Source organism: Zonotrichia albicollis, chromosome 7, assembly GCF_047830755.1.
Source record: "Zonotrichia albicollis isolate bZonAlb1 chromosome 7, bZonAlb1.hap1, whole genome shotgun sequence".
Lineage (NCBI taxonomy): Eukaryota > Metazoa > Chordata > Aves > Passeriformes > Passerellidae > Zonotrichia > Zonotrichia albicollis.
Genome location: NC_133825.1, coordinates 7,705,464 through 7,721,434, shown reverse-complemented (window position 1 = coordinate 7,721,434; position 15,971 = coordinate 7,705,464). Strand labels below are relative to the sequence as shown.

Sequence of the window (15,971 nt, the reverse complement as noted above, 5' to 3'; positions counted from 1 at the left end):
TTTGGTGTTCAGACCTGGACTGTCTGTGCCTGTTCCCAATGGATTTATTCTCCACTGTTTCCTCCATGTGCCATCCTGCTCCTCTCCCAGCGGTAGATTATAAAAGAGCCCTGAGTTAACCAAAGACTTTGAGATTCTCTCCGACGTGACCAGATGGATCTATTGGCCAGACCACGAGGATTTCATCTCCGTGTTGGTAGCAATTCCCCCAACCCAACCCTCCTTTCTCTCTCTCTCTGTCCTTTATCGCCTTTCTAATCCTTCTGTTACATTTGCTATGGGCATGCAATAAAAGGTGCATTTGTTTTGATTGAAAGTCTCCTGCTGTGTGTCTTTAGGTATTGGAAAATAATGATAAATAAAGTACACATAGTTCATAGGATAAAATATAGACACCAGCCCTGGGATGGAGAGTGTGCCTCTGTCTGACCTGCTGAAAAGATCTTGGCAGGCCAGGGAAAAAATGTTATAGATAAGAAAAAATAAACAACCTTGGAAACCAGAGCCAAAGAATTCAGACTCCTTCTTGGAAACATCAGGCTGGGAAAAAAGGATTCTTGGGGTCATCCCCGACTGCAGGGAACCCAAGTGTCATGGTTTGGGCTTGGCACAGAGCCAGTGCTCCCATGAAAACACTCTCTCTGGGGTCTGCTGTGAGATGTGACTAGGAATAAGCAAAACAGGCTCCAGCTTAAACATAAAGAACACTTTATTACTTAAACTACAGGAAAATAGGAAAAAAAACTATAAGGAAAAGAAAAAAAAAAATTGAAAACCTTACAAAAAACACTTTCTTCTTCCCCACTACCAGAATTTCTCAATCTAATACATTCTCTCAAATCGCCAACTGCTCAGCTTGTCACTACCTTTTAGTATACTCAAACTTCAGTCTATGAAGAGGAGAGGAGTCTTTCTTGTTCCATAGGTTTCTTCTGGAAACACGCTGAAACCTCGTGTGCTTCCATGTCACTCGGCACCACCCGGAAAAAGTCTTTTTGCCACTTGTGACATCTTCTTTCTATGCTCAGTGCTCTCACCACTGGGCATGGACCAGAGCTGCTTTTAGGGTTGTCTTTTAAGGATGCCTTGTCTCACTCCAAAAAGGCAAAGTCTCTGCTTTGGGACATCTGTCCCCCCCATTTTTTTCCAACCCCCTGGGGCCGAGGGGTCCCCACGATGAACCCTCCTGGTTCTGAGGCACTGCTTCCCCCTAAATGCAGTCTCTGTGTCACAGGAACACACTGAGTCCATGGCCACGAGAAAAGTCCAGCCAAAAGGCCACTCCAATCATCTCTCCCCATTCAATCATCTCCACATTCTTTGGGCCAGGTCCTTGTCTCATCTCATCTCCTATCTCCCTTCTTATTCAGCTCTGAGGAGGATCAGCATTTTTGCAAGGCCCCAATCATGTAAGAAAGGGGTTAAAACTTCCAGTCTCTGTCTGTCCCAGGACGCCGGTACTCCCACACGTGCTGCTGCTGCGGCCGGCCGGCACTTCCCCCCTTTCTCCTCCTGGGCCGGCTGCTATCACATTCAGACACCGGCTCTCCCCCTCTCTCCCTCCTGGGGGGGGGATGGCTGCCCGATGTCTCTTGGGGCTGCTCCTCCACCCTTCCATCCTCGAGGGCCTTCTCACCCCCATCTCTGTCCAGGCCCAGGCCTACCGCATGGCTGCCCCTTCCCCGCCCAGCAGCAGCGGCTGGACAGGGGAGGCAGATCTGACCTCTTCGCCTCGACGTCTCAAGAGAACCTCCCAGGGCTGAAGCTCTGCTTTTAACCCCTGTGTATTCTCGGAGGTGTGTCCAGACCCCACTGGCCACTCCAGGTGCCAATATCAAACTCCAAGCATCCATTGGTTTGACCACAGCCCCCCAGAATTCCCACTTCTTCCTGGTCAAACCACCACACATAGATTGTGAAGGCCTCAAGGCCTTCAGGGCTTCAAAATTCCCCTGCTGTGTTTGGAGAACAACTTACAAATGACTTACAGTCCCGGGAAGCTCCACAAGAAGAAGGAAGGCTATTACAGTACGTGGATAATCTCTTGATATCCACTCAGACAAGGGAAGCATGTGTGGCCTGGACCCTGAGCCTTTTAAATTTCCTACGGCTCCAAGGATACAGAGTATCAAAGAAAAAAAAAGGCAGAGGCAGTGAAACAGAAAATAATCTACCTGGGGTATGAGGTCAGTGCTGGGCAAAGGACTCTGTAGTCACTAACCTGGTGAACCCAGCTCCTTTTCTCAGTGGCATCAAGGAGAAGCAGCACACCACGATTGCCTGGAGACCATTGAAGCTACTTACTCCAGATGCCCGGACTTGAAGGACACTCCTTTGGATGGTGCAGAGACCTGGTTCACTGCTGGGAGTAGCCACATTGCCAGTGGAAAGCGACATGCTGGATATGCAGTCACTACCTGCAGAGAGGTAACAGAATCTGGACCCTTACCAACAGGCACCTCTGCACAGAAGACCAAAATAATTGCACTGATTCTTTTTCCTTTTGCCTTAGAAATGGCAGGAGGAAAGAGAATAAAATCTATACAGACCCATGGTATGCATTTGGAGTTGTGCATGCGCATGGAGCACCTGGAGAGAGGGGGGACTGCTGACCTCACAAGGAAAGAACATCAAACATGCACAAGAGATGATCGGGATAGTCGGGCTGCTGGAAGCAGTTCAGCTGCCTGAAAAGGCAGCAATTATGCATATTAAGGCACACCAGAGAGTGAGCTCGGAATTGGAAGAAGGAAATGAGCTGGCGGATAGAGAGGCAAAGAAAGCAGCAAAAGGTGAGGTAACTATTGAAGGAGCTCTGATTCCAGGTGGACAAATTTCCCTTGAAGGTAAGCCAGAATACAATAAGAAAGCTAGAAAACTAATCAAAGATCAAAAAGGGACATACAACCAAGAAGGGCGGGCTACCATTGAAGGGAAGCTGGTAATCCCTTCCCATTTCTTGTAGTCACTACTAAGGGAGGAGCACCAGAAAACACACTGGGGAATGGATGCTCTGCACACCTACTTGATTGAAAGAATCGTTGCCAGGAATTTTTATGCCGCTATTACTCAAGTGACAGTGTGATCTTTGCCTCCAGACTAACCCCAAAAATACCCCCAGACCAAAATCTGGCTAGACTGGGAGGGGCCATGGGCCTAGACAGCAGTGGCAAATTGACTTATCCATCAGAAGGCAGAAGCTGTTGTCCCTTCCTGGAATGATTTTTGCTCGGAAGTGATTTTCTGCCTTACAAAACCACCATCCACTATTGACTTTCACAGGACAATGACATTCTTACAGAGATACTGTCAAGTTGCCTTGTGTGCTTCTGGCTGCTTTTCTTGCTCTCTGGATGAAAACGTCAGCCCAGCGTCTGATGGCCAATGCTGCGGGTGCTGCCCGTCTGCTGTGGCCAGCAGCTCGTGCCCGAACACAAGCGGGTGCCTTCTGGGCAAGGGGATGGACTGGCAGGAGCAGCCATTTTCCCTGGTGAACCTGGGAGGCACCTGGGCAGAAGATTGGGATGACCCTGGCATGAGAGAACATGTGGTGTGTCTCTGATGGTGCTGCCAGCACTGTGAAGGAAGAGCCAAGACAAGCACTGGAAGCAGACACATCCTGCCAATTTCTGCTTGTTAGAGTCTGTCCGAATTTTCCCTCGTCTGCCTCATGATCGTCATTGGGGGACCACTGAAGAGAAGACCCCCCTGTCTGAAATCTCTGGTTCCAAGGGAGAAAGTCATGTGCCTGAGACCTGAGAGCACAGTGCTAAGCCATTGTTCTCACAGGTGTTGTTTGCTGTGTGGTGCACTGAGCCCAAGGAGAAGAAGAAGGGGCACCGTGCCCTTTGTGCAACAACAGCCTTGGGAGCTGTCCCACCTCTCGGCCTGGCTGGACTTCTCCTGAGTTTCAGGTGGTCCCCCCACAGAAGACCCTCACCTGTTTTACAACCACCGGGACAGACAGACTGAGATGGAAGGAGCCTCTCCACCAAGGACTGAGACATGGAACCCCCATGTGAAAAGGCCCCTCTGCTCCTTCCAAGGACTGGGACTGAAACCCCCAGCCCGGGGCAGGTGTGTGAGGCAGGCAAGCTGACCAAAGCGAGATGTTTGCCTGCAGGTTGTGACCGCTGCACCAAGAAGACAACGGCTCTCGCTTACTGCTGAGAGCATGGACTACCTGTTACATCTATTCCTTATTGTATCTGTATCCCCCCCTCGCAATTTCCAATAAAGTTATCATAATCAAAACCTCTGAGTTAGCGAGAGACTTCGAGATCTCCCCGATGTAACAGGCGGATCCATGACTGGACTGGACCAAAGGACTTCGTCTCTACATTTGGTAGCTCTATCCCCTCTCTCTTTCTCTCTCTCTCTCTTCCCCCATCTTTCTCTCTCCCTTAATCCCTCTATCGCATTTTGCTGTGGTCATTCAATAAAGGTGCATTTGTTTCGATTATCATTGCAAACCCCCTTGTACCGTGTCGGTTCTTTGTGCACCCTGAGATCAAATCCACGAACCATCACGAAACCCATGACGACGGATCGTGACAGCCCCCGAGGACCCCTCCCCAAATTCCCCCCCCTAGCCCCCCCAGCACCCCCAGACCGCGCTAAAACCCCCTCAAGTTCCCCCCGACCCTCCCCATATCCCCCCCAAACCTGCTCAAAACCCCTCCCCAAATTCCCCTCACGACCCCTCCAGGACCCCTCACCTGTCCCTGCGCCTCCTCAGCAGCTGCCGGAGGCCCCCGTCCTTTCCCAGCGCCTCCCCCGCTCTCTCCAGCGCCTCCCGCAGGACCCGCCCGAGCCCGGGGCAGCTCCCGGGGGTCCCTGAGGGGGTCCCGAGGGGCAGGGGGGGAGAGGGCACCCGCTCCATGCCCGGCCCCGGGGTCAGGAGGCGCTGCTTCAGGCTCGGCTCTGATTGGCTGGAGCGGCGCAGGGAGTGCGGGAGTTGCAGCGGGGAGACGCCCGGTGATTGGTTGGTTTCGTGGAGGGCACGGTGACTGACATGGGGGGGCGGGGCGGTGCATGGTGTTTGGCTGCATGGGGCAAAGAAGGCAGGAGTTGCCGACGGGAGACGCGCGGTGATTGGTTGGTTCAGCTCAAGAGAGGCGGGAGTAGCTGTGGGGTGCGTGCAGTGATTGGTTGGTTCGCCGCGTGAGAGCCGTGCGGTGACTGGCTGGATCAGGCGCACGGGGAGGCCGGTGTTCCTGAGGGGAGACCCACGGTGATTGGTTGGTTTGGGGCGGGGCGCGCTGCTATTGGCTGGGAAAAGTCCGGGACTTTTAAGGGACATTCCTGGTTCTTTGGAGAAAAACTTAGATTTTTAAGGAAAAATTTCCGATTTTTGCAGGAGAAACATTCCCGGATTTTTTGACCCCACATGACCCCAATTAACGTAAATAACCCCCAAATACTCGAAATAAACCGCAAAGAACCCCCCGAAATTCCCAAATACCTGAAAATGCCCCAAATAACCCCAAGCAAATCCAAATAACCCCCAAAAAACGAACAAAGAAAACCAAATTAAACCCAAAAACCCCCGAATGATTTCAAGTACACCGAGAAAAATCCCATATACACCAACATAACTCCCAAGAACCCCAAATAATTCCAAATAAGCCCAAATAAACCCAAAAACTTCCAAACAAACACAAATAATTCCAAATAACCCCAAATAAACAGAAATAAACCAAGTAAAACCCAAGGAAAACCCTAAAGAGTCCATAAATAACCACAAACAAACCCTAAATAAACCCAAAAACCCCCAAGAAACACCAGTTCTTTCGGTCCCCACCCTAAAACAGATCGCGACCAATCAGAACACGCGGCACTGATGACGATCCATTTGCTGGGCACAAACTCAGAGCGCTGGCCCCGCTCAGCGATTTTCAGCCAATCAGCGCCCTGCCCGACTCTGACTCATAACTTGCCAGCCACAGAACAAGGCCTCTCACTGCGGTAAATAATCACAGACCGCGCGGGGTAATTTCCAGCCAATCAGAGCGTGTCTCGCTGATGACTCATCAGTTGCCAGGAGCTGAATTTGGGGAGGGGGAGAAGGTGACCCTGGGGATGGGCTGGGGACCCCAAATTAATCCAAAATGGGGTCGGGACCCTAAAACGGAGCAGGAGGGGCCTGGAGCCCCCAAAACCAAACACGGGGGAGGGGATTGGGGGAACGATCGGAAAGGAGAGAGCAGGGAAAAGGGGGGGGTGGGACCCCAAAACTGAGCTGGGAGCGGAATGGGACCTCCAAATTGAGGTGGGAGGGGAATGGGACCCCCAAATAAAGCTTAGTGGGGTATGGGATCCCAAAACTGAGCTGGGAGAGGGAGGGGACACTCCAAATTTACCTGGGAGGGGGATGGGACCCCCAAACCAGACGAAGCCAATTTTGTTCCTGGAATATGTGAAGCAGTTTATGGATACACAAAAAGTCGATGAAGAGGCAACAAGCTGATGTAAGGGGAGAGAGGACCTTCGAGCAAAGGTTGTTATGGCCACCAAGACCCCCCACTTATTTTCGGGGACATCCCTTAATTATTCTGGTTTTAATTACATCAGTCTGTTGCATATTCATAGACCCTCATGCATATCCAAAAACTAATCTACATATTTCCGGAACTATTTTACATGGCTCGACCTTGGGGGTGTCTCCCCATTTCAGGAGCCTCCACTGGAATGGAAAATATATACCCCCTCCCATTAATAAATAATAATAAGAAGAAGAATAATAAGAATAATAATTTGAAATTAAGGGGCTCTCAGGAAAAGATATGGGCGTAGAGAGAACAGTTCTTTATTAGGAAAAATTAAAAATACAAATGCAGTAGTAAAAACAAAAAAACAACAATGACAGTGTGAGAATTCTCCGGGAATCCAGTGAAAAAGGCTGATCCTCTTGGAGTCCAGTGTGAAACGGGCTGATCCCCGGAGAACCCAGTAGAAAAAGAGCTGATCCTTTCGGAATTCAGTGGAAAAGCGCTGATCCTCTGTGAATCCAGTGGGAAAAGCTTGATCCTCTAGGAATCCAGTAGAGAATGAGGCTGATCCTTTGTAATCCAGTGGAAAAAGGGCTGATCCTTTGGGAATCCATTTCTTATCCCCCAAAGACAGGGCAAAGGCAGAGCCGTGGAGTTTTTATAGGGTATCCCAAGGGTGGAGTTGGGGTTGGGGTCAGGGGAGGAGTTCTTAGCAACACAAGAAGGGTGAGATCAAATTCCTGCCTCTTAGCAACAGCAGCACTCCACACAGAACGTGTCCCCAAATCCTAAATTCCCTCTAAAACAACTCAGCAATTATGGAACTTCAGATCTATCTATTTGATCAATTTCCTTCATTTAACCCAGTTTTGGGTGTTTTTAAAGGATGAAGGTGAAGCAGAGGCCAAACCAAAAGGCGAAGCAGCCAGGTGTGTTCCCAACATGGATCACAGGGAATGTCAGTGACCAGGGCTGTGCCCAAAGTGCCTCCTCCAGTGGGGGATGGAGCTGGAGCAGCGCACGAAGCTCTGCCCGCACTCGAGGCACTCGCAGGGCTTCCCTTAGTGCTGCCTCCATTGGTGTCGGGTCAAGTTAGAGCTCTGTGAGAAGCTCTTCCCACACTGGGGACACTCGTAGGGCCTCTCCCCAGTGTGGATGCGCCGGTGGGTGACGAGGTCGGAGTTGCGCTTGAATCCCTTCCCGCAGTCAGGGCAGCGGAAGGGCCTCTGCTCTCTGTGAATCCGATAATGCAGGAGGAGATGGGAGCTGGTCTGAAACCTCTTCCTGCATTTATCACACTCGTACGGCCTCTCCCCGGTGTGGATGCGCCAGTGGGTGATGAGGTGGGAGTTGCACAGGAATCCTTTCCCACAGTCGGGGCATTGGAAGGGCCTCTCCTCTCTGTGACTCTGATAGTGCCGGAGAAGAATGGACCTGGTTTTAAACCCCTTCCCACACTTGGAACACTCGTAGGGCCTCTCCCCAGTGTGGCTCCTCTGGTGCGTGATCAGGCTGGAGCTCTGACTGAAGCACATCCCACACTTGGAGCACCTGTATGGCCTCTCCCCAGTGTGGGTCCTCTGATGCCTGATCAGCTGGGAGCTCTGGCTGAAGCTCTTCCCACACTCCCCACACTCGTAGGGCTTCTCCCCAGTGTGGATCCTCTGGTGCACAATCAGTTCGGAGTTCCACCTGAAGCTCCTCCCACACTCCTCACACGTGTGGGGCTTCTCCCCATCATGGAGCTGCTCATGGAGCACCAGCTCCGAGCTCTGGCTCCGTCTCCGGCCGCCTTCCCGGCCCAGGCTGGCTCTTTCCCCCTCAGATCCCCGCCGGCTGCGTTTGCAGCCCCTCCTCGTGCAGCATCTCCGGGGCTTTTCCTCCCTGTTGGCTTCCTGCGCCGTGGAGCCGCTCAAAACGGCCTCTTCCACCAGGTTCTGCCGCGGGCATTTGTCCTCCCTGCTCTCCATGCTCAGCTCCTGCTCTGGGGGAGGAAGGACAAGGACAGGATGGGATTTACCTCCGTGCCACAGGCAATGGCAAGGAGATCCCCCAGGGCTGAGCTGCAGCCGGGGCCGTGCTGGGCTGGGAGATGGAGCAGCACAGAGGGGAAAGGGGCACTGACTTCCTCCTCACCTGCCTCAGTGTCCCAGGGCATCTTCCTCTTCCTCGCAGCCTCCCTGGGGTTGGCAATGGGCAATCCTGGTTTGGGGAAAACAAGGGATGAGAGCGTTTGTAGGAGTGTCGGGAGGTAGGACGGTCGGGACGGACGGAGACGAGAGAGCTCTGCAGCCAGGGCGTGGAACTTGCGGTTTATTGCAAAGGGCCTGGGTGCAGGGCCCTGCTGGGAGCTGCCAGGCACAGCTCAGAGCAGGCCCGAGAGAAGAGAGGCGTAGAGTGGGTGAGAGGGTGAGAGAGTAAGAGGAGAAGAGCGTAAGAGAGTAAGGGTCCCAATACAATACAATAAATTTTCTTCTGTGTTGAATATTCTATTTCTCACTTAGCAGACTAGTACACAATACAAATCCTACAGCATTTACATACAGCCTGTAAAAGTCATTACATCACCATACTGTGTTACATTTTAAACCCTAAAAACTCCTCTTTGGATCCCTTCTGCTGAGCCAGTAGGGTCTGCTCTGACCCTTGGATCTGTCTGCAAGAAGAGCGAATTTTTTCATGAAAAGGGGATTACCTTCAGTCGCGCCATACCATTGTTTTCCGGTTGTTCACTAACTGATGTATCTCAAAGCTTGCTTTCATTTCAATCTTCCTTACACTTTCTATATTCTCAAAGTCTTTTGCCAGACAATCATATTTATAAGGCTTTCCTGTTTCATCTTCCCCAACACACATTGAGTTTGAAGGTCCCTGTGCCCGAGTCCATCTCTAGAATCACTGGCCACCTGAGCTCCAGAAAAACCTCCCAAACACCCAGATTCAGCCCTGAAAAAGCCTCCCAGGAGTTCCCCGTCCCTCGTCCCTCCTCTCTGGTGTTCATGCGGTTCCCCCCTGTCCCAGCTGCTGGGGTCACGCTTGGATTGGGGGTCCCCCTTCTCCTCGGTGCCCGCCCTGCCCAGGCTGCTGGCAGTCCCAGCAATGCCAAAAGCTCCCCCCGCTTCGCTCTCCCCATTTTGGGATGCTGGGGCTGTTTGGGCTCCCGGGCTCCCTTCTCCCCTCATTCTCTGCTCGGGGCTGCAGCAGCTCCAAGGAGTCTCCCCTGCCCCTCTCCAGGCTCTTGAGGCTCCCGCCAATGGCGGCGCTCCCCCTCTCTGGGCTCCCCACTTTGGGCTCCTGGCGGACACAGGGCTCTGCTCCTCCAGGCTGCCTCTGCCGGCAGCCGCCACCGGCACCTCCCGGTGTCCCCCCAAGGGGCCTTTTCCGCTCAGCCTTGGACTTCTTCATTCTCCAAACATCCCCAAAAACGCAGGGACCCCCCGGGATATCCGGGCCAAGCTCCCCCTCCTCGCTCACCAGCGTGATGGGGGGGCGATGATCCCACAGGTGGGGGCTGAGAATTCAGGCAGGGATCGATGGCGTGGTTCCCTCAGCTCAGCCTCCATCTGCCTTTGTCCCTCCTCTTCCTCTTCCTTCCACTCCTCCTCTTCCATCCCCCCTCCCCCTGCTCCTCCCCTCTAACCCCACCTCCGCCTCCCCCTTCATCCCTGCCCTTCCCTCCCTCCTCCTCCTCCCCCAGCAGCAGCCACACCCTCGGGGCCCCCTTCCCGCAGCCCTCGCAGCCCGTGGGAGGAGCGGGGATGGAGCCGGGACAGGTCGGGATGGGCAGCGCGGGGCTCTCGGCTGCTCCAGCCGCTGCGGGTGGGGGAACCCGGCCCGGGCCAAAGGAGAGGCAAACTGGGAAAACTGGGGGAACATCACAAAGCTAAGGATGCAGCAGAAAATGGAGCTGAAAGAGTTATGTTAACATTAAATACCAAACTATGAAAAAATGGAAATTCCAAAGTTTACGGAAGAGGAGAAAAAAGAATTTAAAAAAACAGGAAGGGAACAAGATAAATCAGGGAAATTGAAACTTCTTGACAGAAGACAATTTCTTAATAAAATGTGCTTCTAAGAAAATACTAGAAGACATGCATCAGAATACCCACTGGGGTACTCAAGCTTTGCGCGATAATTTTTTAAGGAACTATGGGTGCACTGGCATTTTGGGAGTTGCATAGGAAGTAACTGAAAGATGCTTAATTTACAATACGATAAATAAAAAGGTGAAGAGGAAAACAATATTAGAGGTCATGAGGTAGCTCATCGACCATTTCGAAGTATCCAAGCAGAAGTTTAGATTTGTTAGGCTCTGGATTTATTTGTAAAAAATCCCATTTAATATAGAAGAGAATATGCCATATATTAGACAGAGGATTTTAGAAGAATAAAAATCTTTGAAGTATCACAAAGAACCGAGAAAAAACAAGAAAATAAAAAGGGAAATGAAAGGGAAGGGAATAAGAGGAAAAATCAGAAAGGGAGTGGGATCCTCTGCAGGTCTTGCCCCCTGCGTTCGCGGCCGAGGCGCCTGTCCCGGTCCCGGCTCGCTGCCCGCCTCAGCTACGCCTGCCCCGCTTTCCATCCCAGCTGCAGCCTCACTGCCCAAGGCAGCTCCACCCGCCCCGGCGCTCTCGCTCAATTTGTGTGCCCTGCTCCCACTGCCTGGCCCGCGGCCGCTCTGCCGCCCATTCTGGGGAAGATGGGGGTTGCTCTGTCCTGCCGCCTGCTCCGAGGTCACCGCGTCCAACGCACCCAGGGGGGATCCCAGCCATCCCATCCCCGGCTGCCCTGCCCGTGCCACCTGCGCTGGGCACCGCCGCTGCTGTCGGGCTCTCCCACCTGCCTTTGCTCTGCCGGGAGCTGCCGGATCAGCCGCCATCAGCCATGGGGGGACTGCCCACGCTCCGCCTCGGGCTCCACGGGAAGATCCCCCTCTGTCGATTCCGGCAGCAGACCCTGCCCACACTCCCACCGAGCCTCGGCGGGATATCCTCCCCTGACCCCGCCCTGCTCTGAGTTACATCCCCGTGGTAACCACAGCTCCGGCTGTTCAGGGAAACTCTCTCTCTCTCTACAGGAAGCACCTTATCCAAACACTAGGAGCTCAGTTAAAAGGCAGCCCTCTCCAAATTCTTTCTCAAAACACGGGAGAAAGGCCATAGAAGGTAAAAAAGTGAAAGAGTCAGATGAAGGGATTGCTCTATTTCCGTTCAGAGAGGTTCCCATGGGAGGGATGCGCTGCCCCGCCCCGCAGGAGCCACCAGCGCCCCTGCCGGCCGTGCCCGGAACTGCACCCAAGGGGAAAGCGCCGCAGCCCAAAGGCCGGGACTGGCTCCGGGCTCTGTTTGCTGTCAGTGCCGCAGCTGTTGCTGTTTGTTTGCTTTATTATACACACTAGTAAAGAACTGGTATTCCTATTCCCATATCTTTGCCTGAGAGCCCTTTGGTTTCACTAATCTAAAAACTAAGAGGGAGGGGATTTGCATTCTCCATTCCAAGAGAGGCTTTTTCTGCCTTCCCGAGCAGACACCTCTCTTGTAAAGCAAGACAAGCACCCACAGGCACTGAGGGGGCTGCAGGAGGGGCACAAGAAGGCCCTGCAGCACTTGGGCACAAAGGCACAGCAGGTGAGTGCAAGAAGGGAGCAGCAAAAGGCCAAGCTGAAGGCAAAGGCCAGGGCACAGTTCCTACAGCCCCTGAGGGATCAACCCCAGGGCCCAAGGGGGCCCCAGCACCCAGGGCACGGCTCGGCCACAAGCACCTGGCAGAGGCATTGCCCTCCTCGGCAGGGGAGAGCCCACCCAAACAGCCCCTGGCAAGGAACCAGGGCTCCAGCTGCACGGCACAAGGACACTGCAAGCACAGACAGCAGCACCCTCAGCACCACCAAGTCCACCCGTTGATGGACATGGATTGGCAGGGCTGTCACAGCTCCCATCACACCAGGGACCCTCCACACTGCAGCCCTTGAGAACATTCAGGGTGGGTCTGCATTGAGAGGAGGCATTTTCTGATGGACACAGGGGCCTCTCAATCCACTCCAATCTTAGACCTAAAGGGGGAAATTAGTAAAGGAATGTTTTAATTTTTAAGGGAATGAGTGGGAAAGATGAGCAGATATGATTCGTTCAACCATTATTAGATGCTGTGGTGGATCGGTTTGAATTAAATGAATTGCTTTTTCTTCCTCCTGTGGTTGTAATTAACTAGGAAGGAATTTGTGAGCTGGATTTTAATACTGTAAAAGGGGATACAGAGGCTAGTTGTTTTCTACCTCTGAGTGAAAAGATTGACAAGGCCTATGCTGAAGTGAACCCCAGAGCGGGGCAGTCCCAGGGAAATAGGGAAAATTAGATATGTAGCCTCTACAAATTCCTTTAAAGCAACCAGGACAGGTGGTTTCCAAAACCAATACCCTGTTCCAAGAGAGGGAAGGAAGGGCTCACAGCCTGGTATTGAGCCCCCGTTAAAGGCAGGGCTTTTGGAGCCAAGGATGTCTCCCTACAACACTCCTATCCTGCCAGTCAACAAACTGGATGGATACACAGCAGGAGGAAACACAGAATTTTCAAGTGTTAAAATGAAGATTAACTGAGGCAGCTGGCCTGGGCCTTCCAGACAGAGAAAAAGAATTTGAATTATAGGTGGATGTTAAACAGGGTCTTGCCAAAGGAATTCTTGTGCTAATATATTCAACTCTATATAGGATCTCCTACAGTTCAAGTCTGGCAACAAGTTAAAGATCTGACAACCAAAAAGCCTCTAAATGGATGAGCAGGGCTCGGTTATTACAGTATGAAACTTGTTCAATGGCACAGGAGGATTCAGAACTGAGGACAGGGCAAGGGTTTAACCCAGCCTCCTGTTTGAACAGCCTGGAGAGGGGCTGGCAAGGAACCCAGGACTGCACTCAAGGGACAGAGCTCCAGACCCAGGCTGGGACAGATTGATGATGGGACATCTCCTGGCCTGAGGGAGAAAACGTGTTCCTGGATGGCTCTGCAAGGGCAGCAGAAGGGAAAAGAGCTACAAGACAGGCTGTTATTAAGGAAGGGGAATCAGACACAGCCCAGGTCACCGCCCCATGCTCAGCTCAACCCGCCCAGCTCTGGGTGCTTGTGAGAGCCTGGCACTGAAATGCCCTGAGCAGGAAGGCTTCAATATCTTCTGCTGACACCATGGCACCTAACACGGGGGCAAAAGCAATTCTCACTGCTTCAGCAACCACTGGAGCAGATATCAAGGCACATTCTCCCACAGCAAGCTAGGCTGGCACACAGCCTGCCCTGGCACTTTGCTGCTGCCAACACCCAGCCAGGACATCAGCTCCTGCCTAAGGAGTGCAAAGCAGCACCACTGGTGGCCAAGGGGCCCATGCCAAGTGTCCCTGAGGCCACAAACAGCCGCCAGCACAGCTCAACACAGGGGGACCCCTCAGCCTGGCCTCAAGGGCTCTGAAGCCCCGGAGATTTGCACTTCCCGCCCGCAGCAGGAGGATGGGAGGCCGGCCCTGAGCCTGCCCTGAAGGCAACGCAGCAGCAGCCAGGGCTCCACAGCGGGCCAAGCCCCTGCGCCTGCCCACAGATCCTCGGCTGGAATCCTCTGCAATCCTGGCCACCCTCCTCTGCCATCTCCAGCCACTGGGGCCAAGCCTTGCTGCCACTGCTGCAGCTTCAGCGCTGCCTGGGCCTGCACTGCCACAGCTGCTGGGGAACACCAGGGCACAATTCCACTCTGGGGCTCACTGACACCCACACTCTGGGCTGCCTGCCATTGCAGCACTGCAAAATGTACCGATTTCGGTTCTTTTAAACCTTATTTCTCTGCTCAGGCTTGGTTTTCTTTGCCTTGGGGAAAGGAATTTTAAAGGTTTTATTTAAGGGATGTTACACCACTCAATGGAGATGAGTTTAACACCTGAACAGACTGGGAACAGCACAAGACACCCACAGAGATAACGACCAGCAACAAAACATCAACATTGCCCACCAGCAGGAAGGGAAGCTTCATTCCAGGCAGCCTGCAGAGGAGCTTTAGAAATGCAAATGAACACTGCTGGGCAAAGTGTGGACAATGTACCTGGGTCTCTTGCCTGGGGCAGGAATTGGGCTGATTCCCTCTGCCCCTCACCCCAAGCTCTGCCTGCTGGCACTGATGGAATTTGCACAGCTCAAGGCAGAGCCCAGGGGGAGGATATCTGACCCTGCAACACAAACGGGTGAAGCTGCAAAGGGAAACAGCAAATGGAGAATGTTGGGAAAACTTCACTATAAATAAATGGGGGGAATCAGCCCTCTGCCCACTCCAACGTGTGCTGGCACTGTCTGTGTTTACAGGGTATATTAGAGCACTGGGTGTTTTTTGTTACCAAAAATTCAGGGAAATCAGTTGGGAATCCAAGGATTTGATGATTTAATTAGAGAAAAGCAGTCAGTTGATGCAGCCCTGGCTGGAGAGAGTGGCCAAAAATGGCCAGCAGAAGAAAACTGGCCAGAACCAGAACCAAAATTGACCAGGAGAACAAATCCTACAACACCATGGGCCAGCCCCTGGGAACCCAAACCAATTCATATCAGGAGGCACAGAACCCATTTCTCATTTCAATGGCATCATTAGATTACAAGCTGCCCTTCCAATAATAACCAACCAGACAGCTCCAGCTCCTGACCTTCCTGCTGACCAACCCACTGAAATGAGGAACACACTCCTTAACCACGGAATGGGATCAGACCATCTGTTAGCAGAAAAAGGAGGAGTTTGTGGAAAATTAAATTACTCAAACTGGTCTTGGCAAATAGATGACAAAGGAAAAGGGGAGGAAAAAAAACACAACGGAAAAAAAAACCCAGCTCATTTACCAGTGCAAACGTGCAAAGCATGGGAATGGCACACGGTTTTGTGGCTCCCTGGCAGACCAAGGGTTAAACGAATGCTGTTTTTACAGGACTCCTCTGTCTCCTCTGGGCACAGAAACCTCCGGCCACGGGAATTTCCTGCACAGCCCCGGGCACGGGGCAGCCCCTCTGTCCCAGCCACAGCAACCGGGCCGAGCCAGCGCTGCTCCGGCAGCGGCTCCTGCCGAGGCAGCGGCCGCAAGGAGACCGCGGGCAGCCGCTCCCGCACCGCCCTCACTCCAGCGGCAACACGGGCCGGACACGACACAACGAACCCGCCCGAGCCCCCTGCCGTCCCCGAGGCCCGCAGCCAGCCCCGAGTCCCCGCACAACCCAGCGCGGCTCCCACCTGCGCTGCGGCCGCCTCCGAGCTCCGCCGCCGCCTCAGCGCGCTCCGGCCGCTGCCGCCGCTCACGGGCCTGCACAAACGCTCTGACAATGGCTCCGCTGTCCAGGCACGGCCGGCCTCAGCCCGCCACCGGGGCCCTGCTCCGCCCCGCTCCCACCAATCAGCGCGCCACAACCACGACTGACGGCACCATCGCCCAATCCCAGCCAGGGGCGGGCTCTGCGCACGGCACAG

The 15,971-nt window shown here is 53.2% G+C and overlaps 1 protein-coding gene across 1 annotated transcript; it reads right to left on the bottom strand.

The window, feature by feature from the left end:
- Window positions 1-5,489: 5,489 nt before the first annotated feature.
- Window positions 5,490-12,308, bottom strand: LOC141729598 (uncharacterized). The gene is made up of 3 exons (XM_074544302.1): window positions 11,334-12,308; window positions 8,628-8,693; window positions 5,490-8,475 (listed from the first exon to the last, which is right to left on the bottom strand). Exons 1-3 carry the CDS (start codon window positions 11,371-11,373, stop codon window positions 7,553-7,555), a joined length of 1,029 nt encoding a protein of 342 aa, XP_074400403.1. The 5' UTR covers window positions 11,374-12,308; the 3' UTR covers window positions 5,490-7,552.
- Between the last annotated feature and the right edge of the window lie 3,663 nt (window positions 12,309-15,971).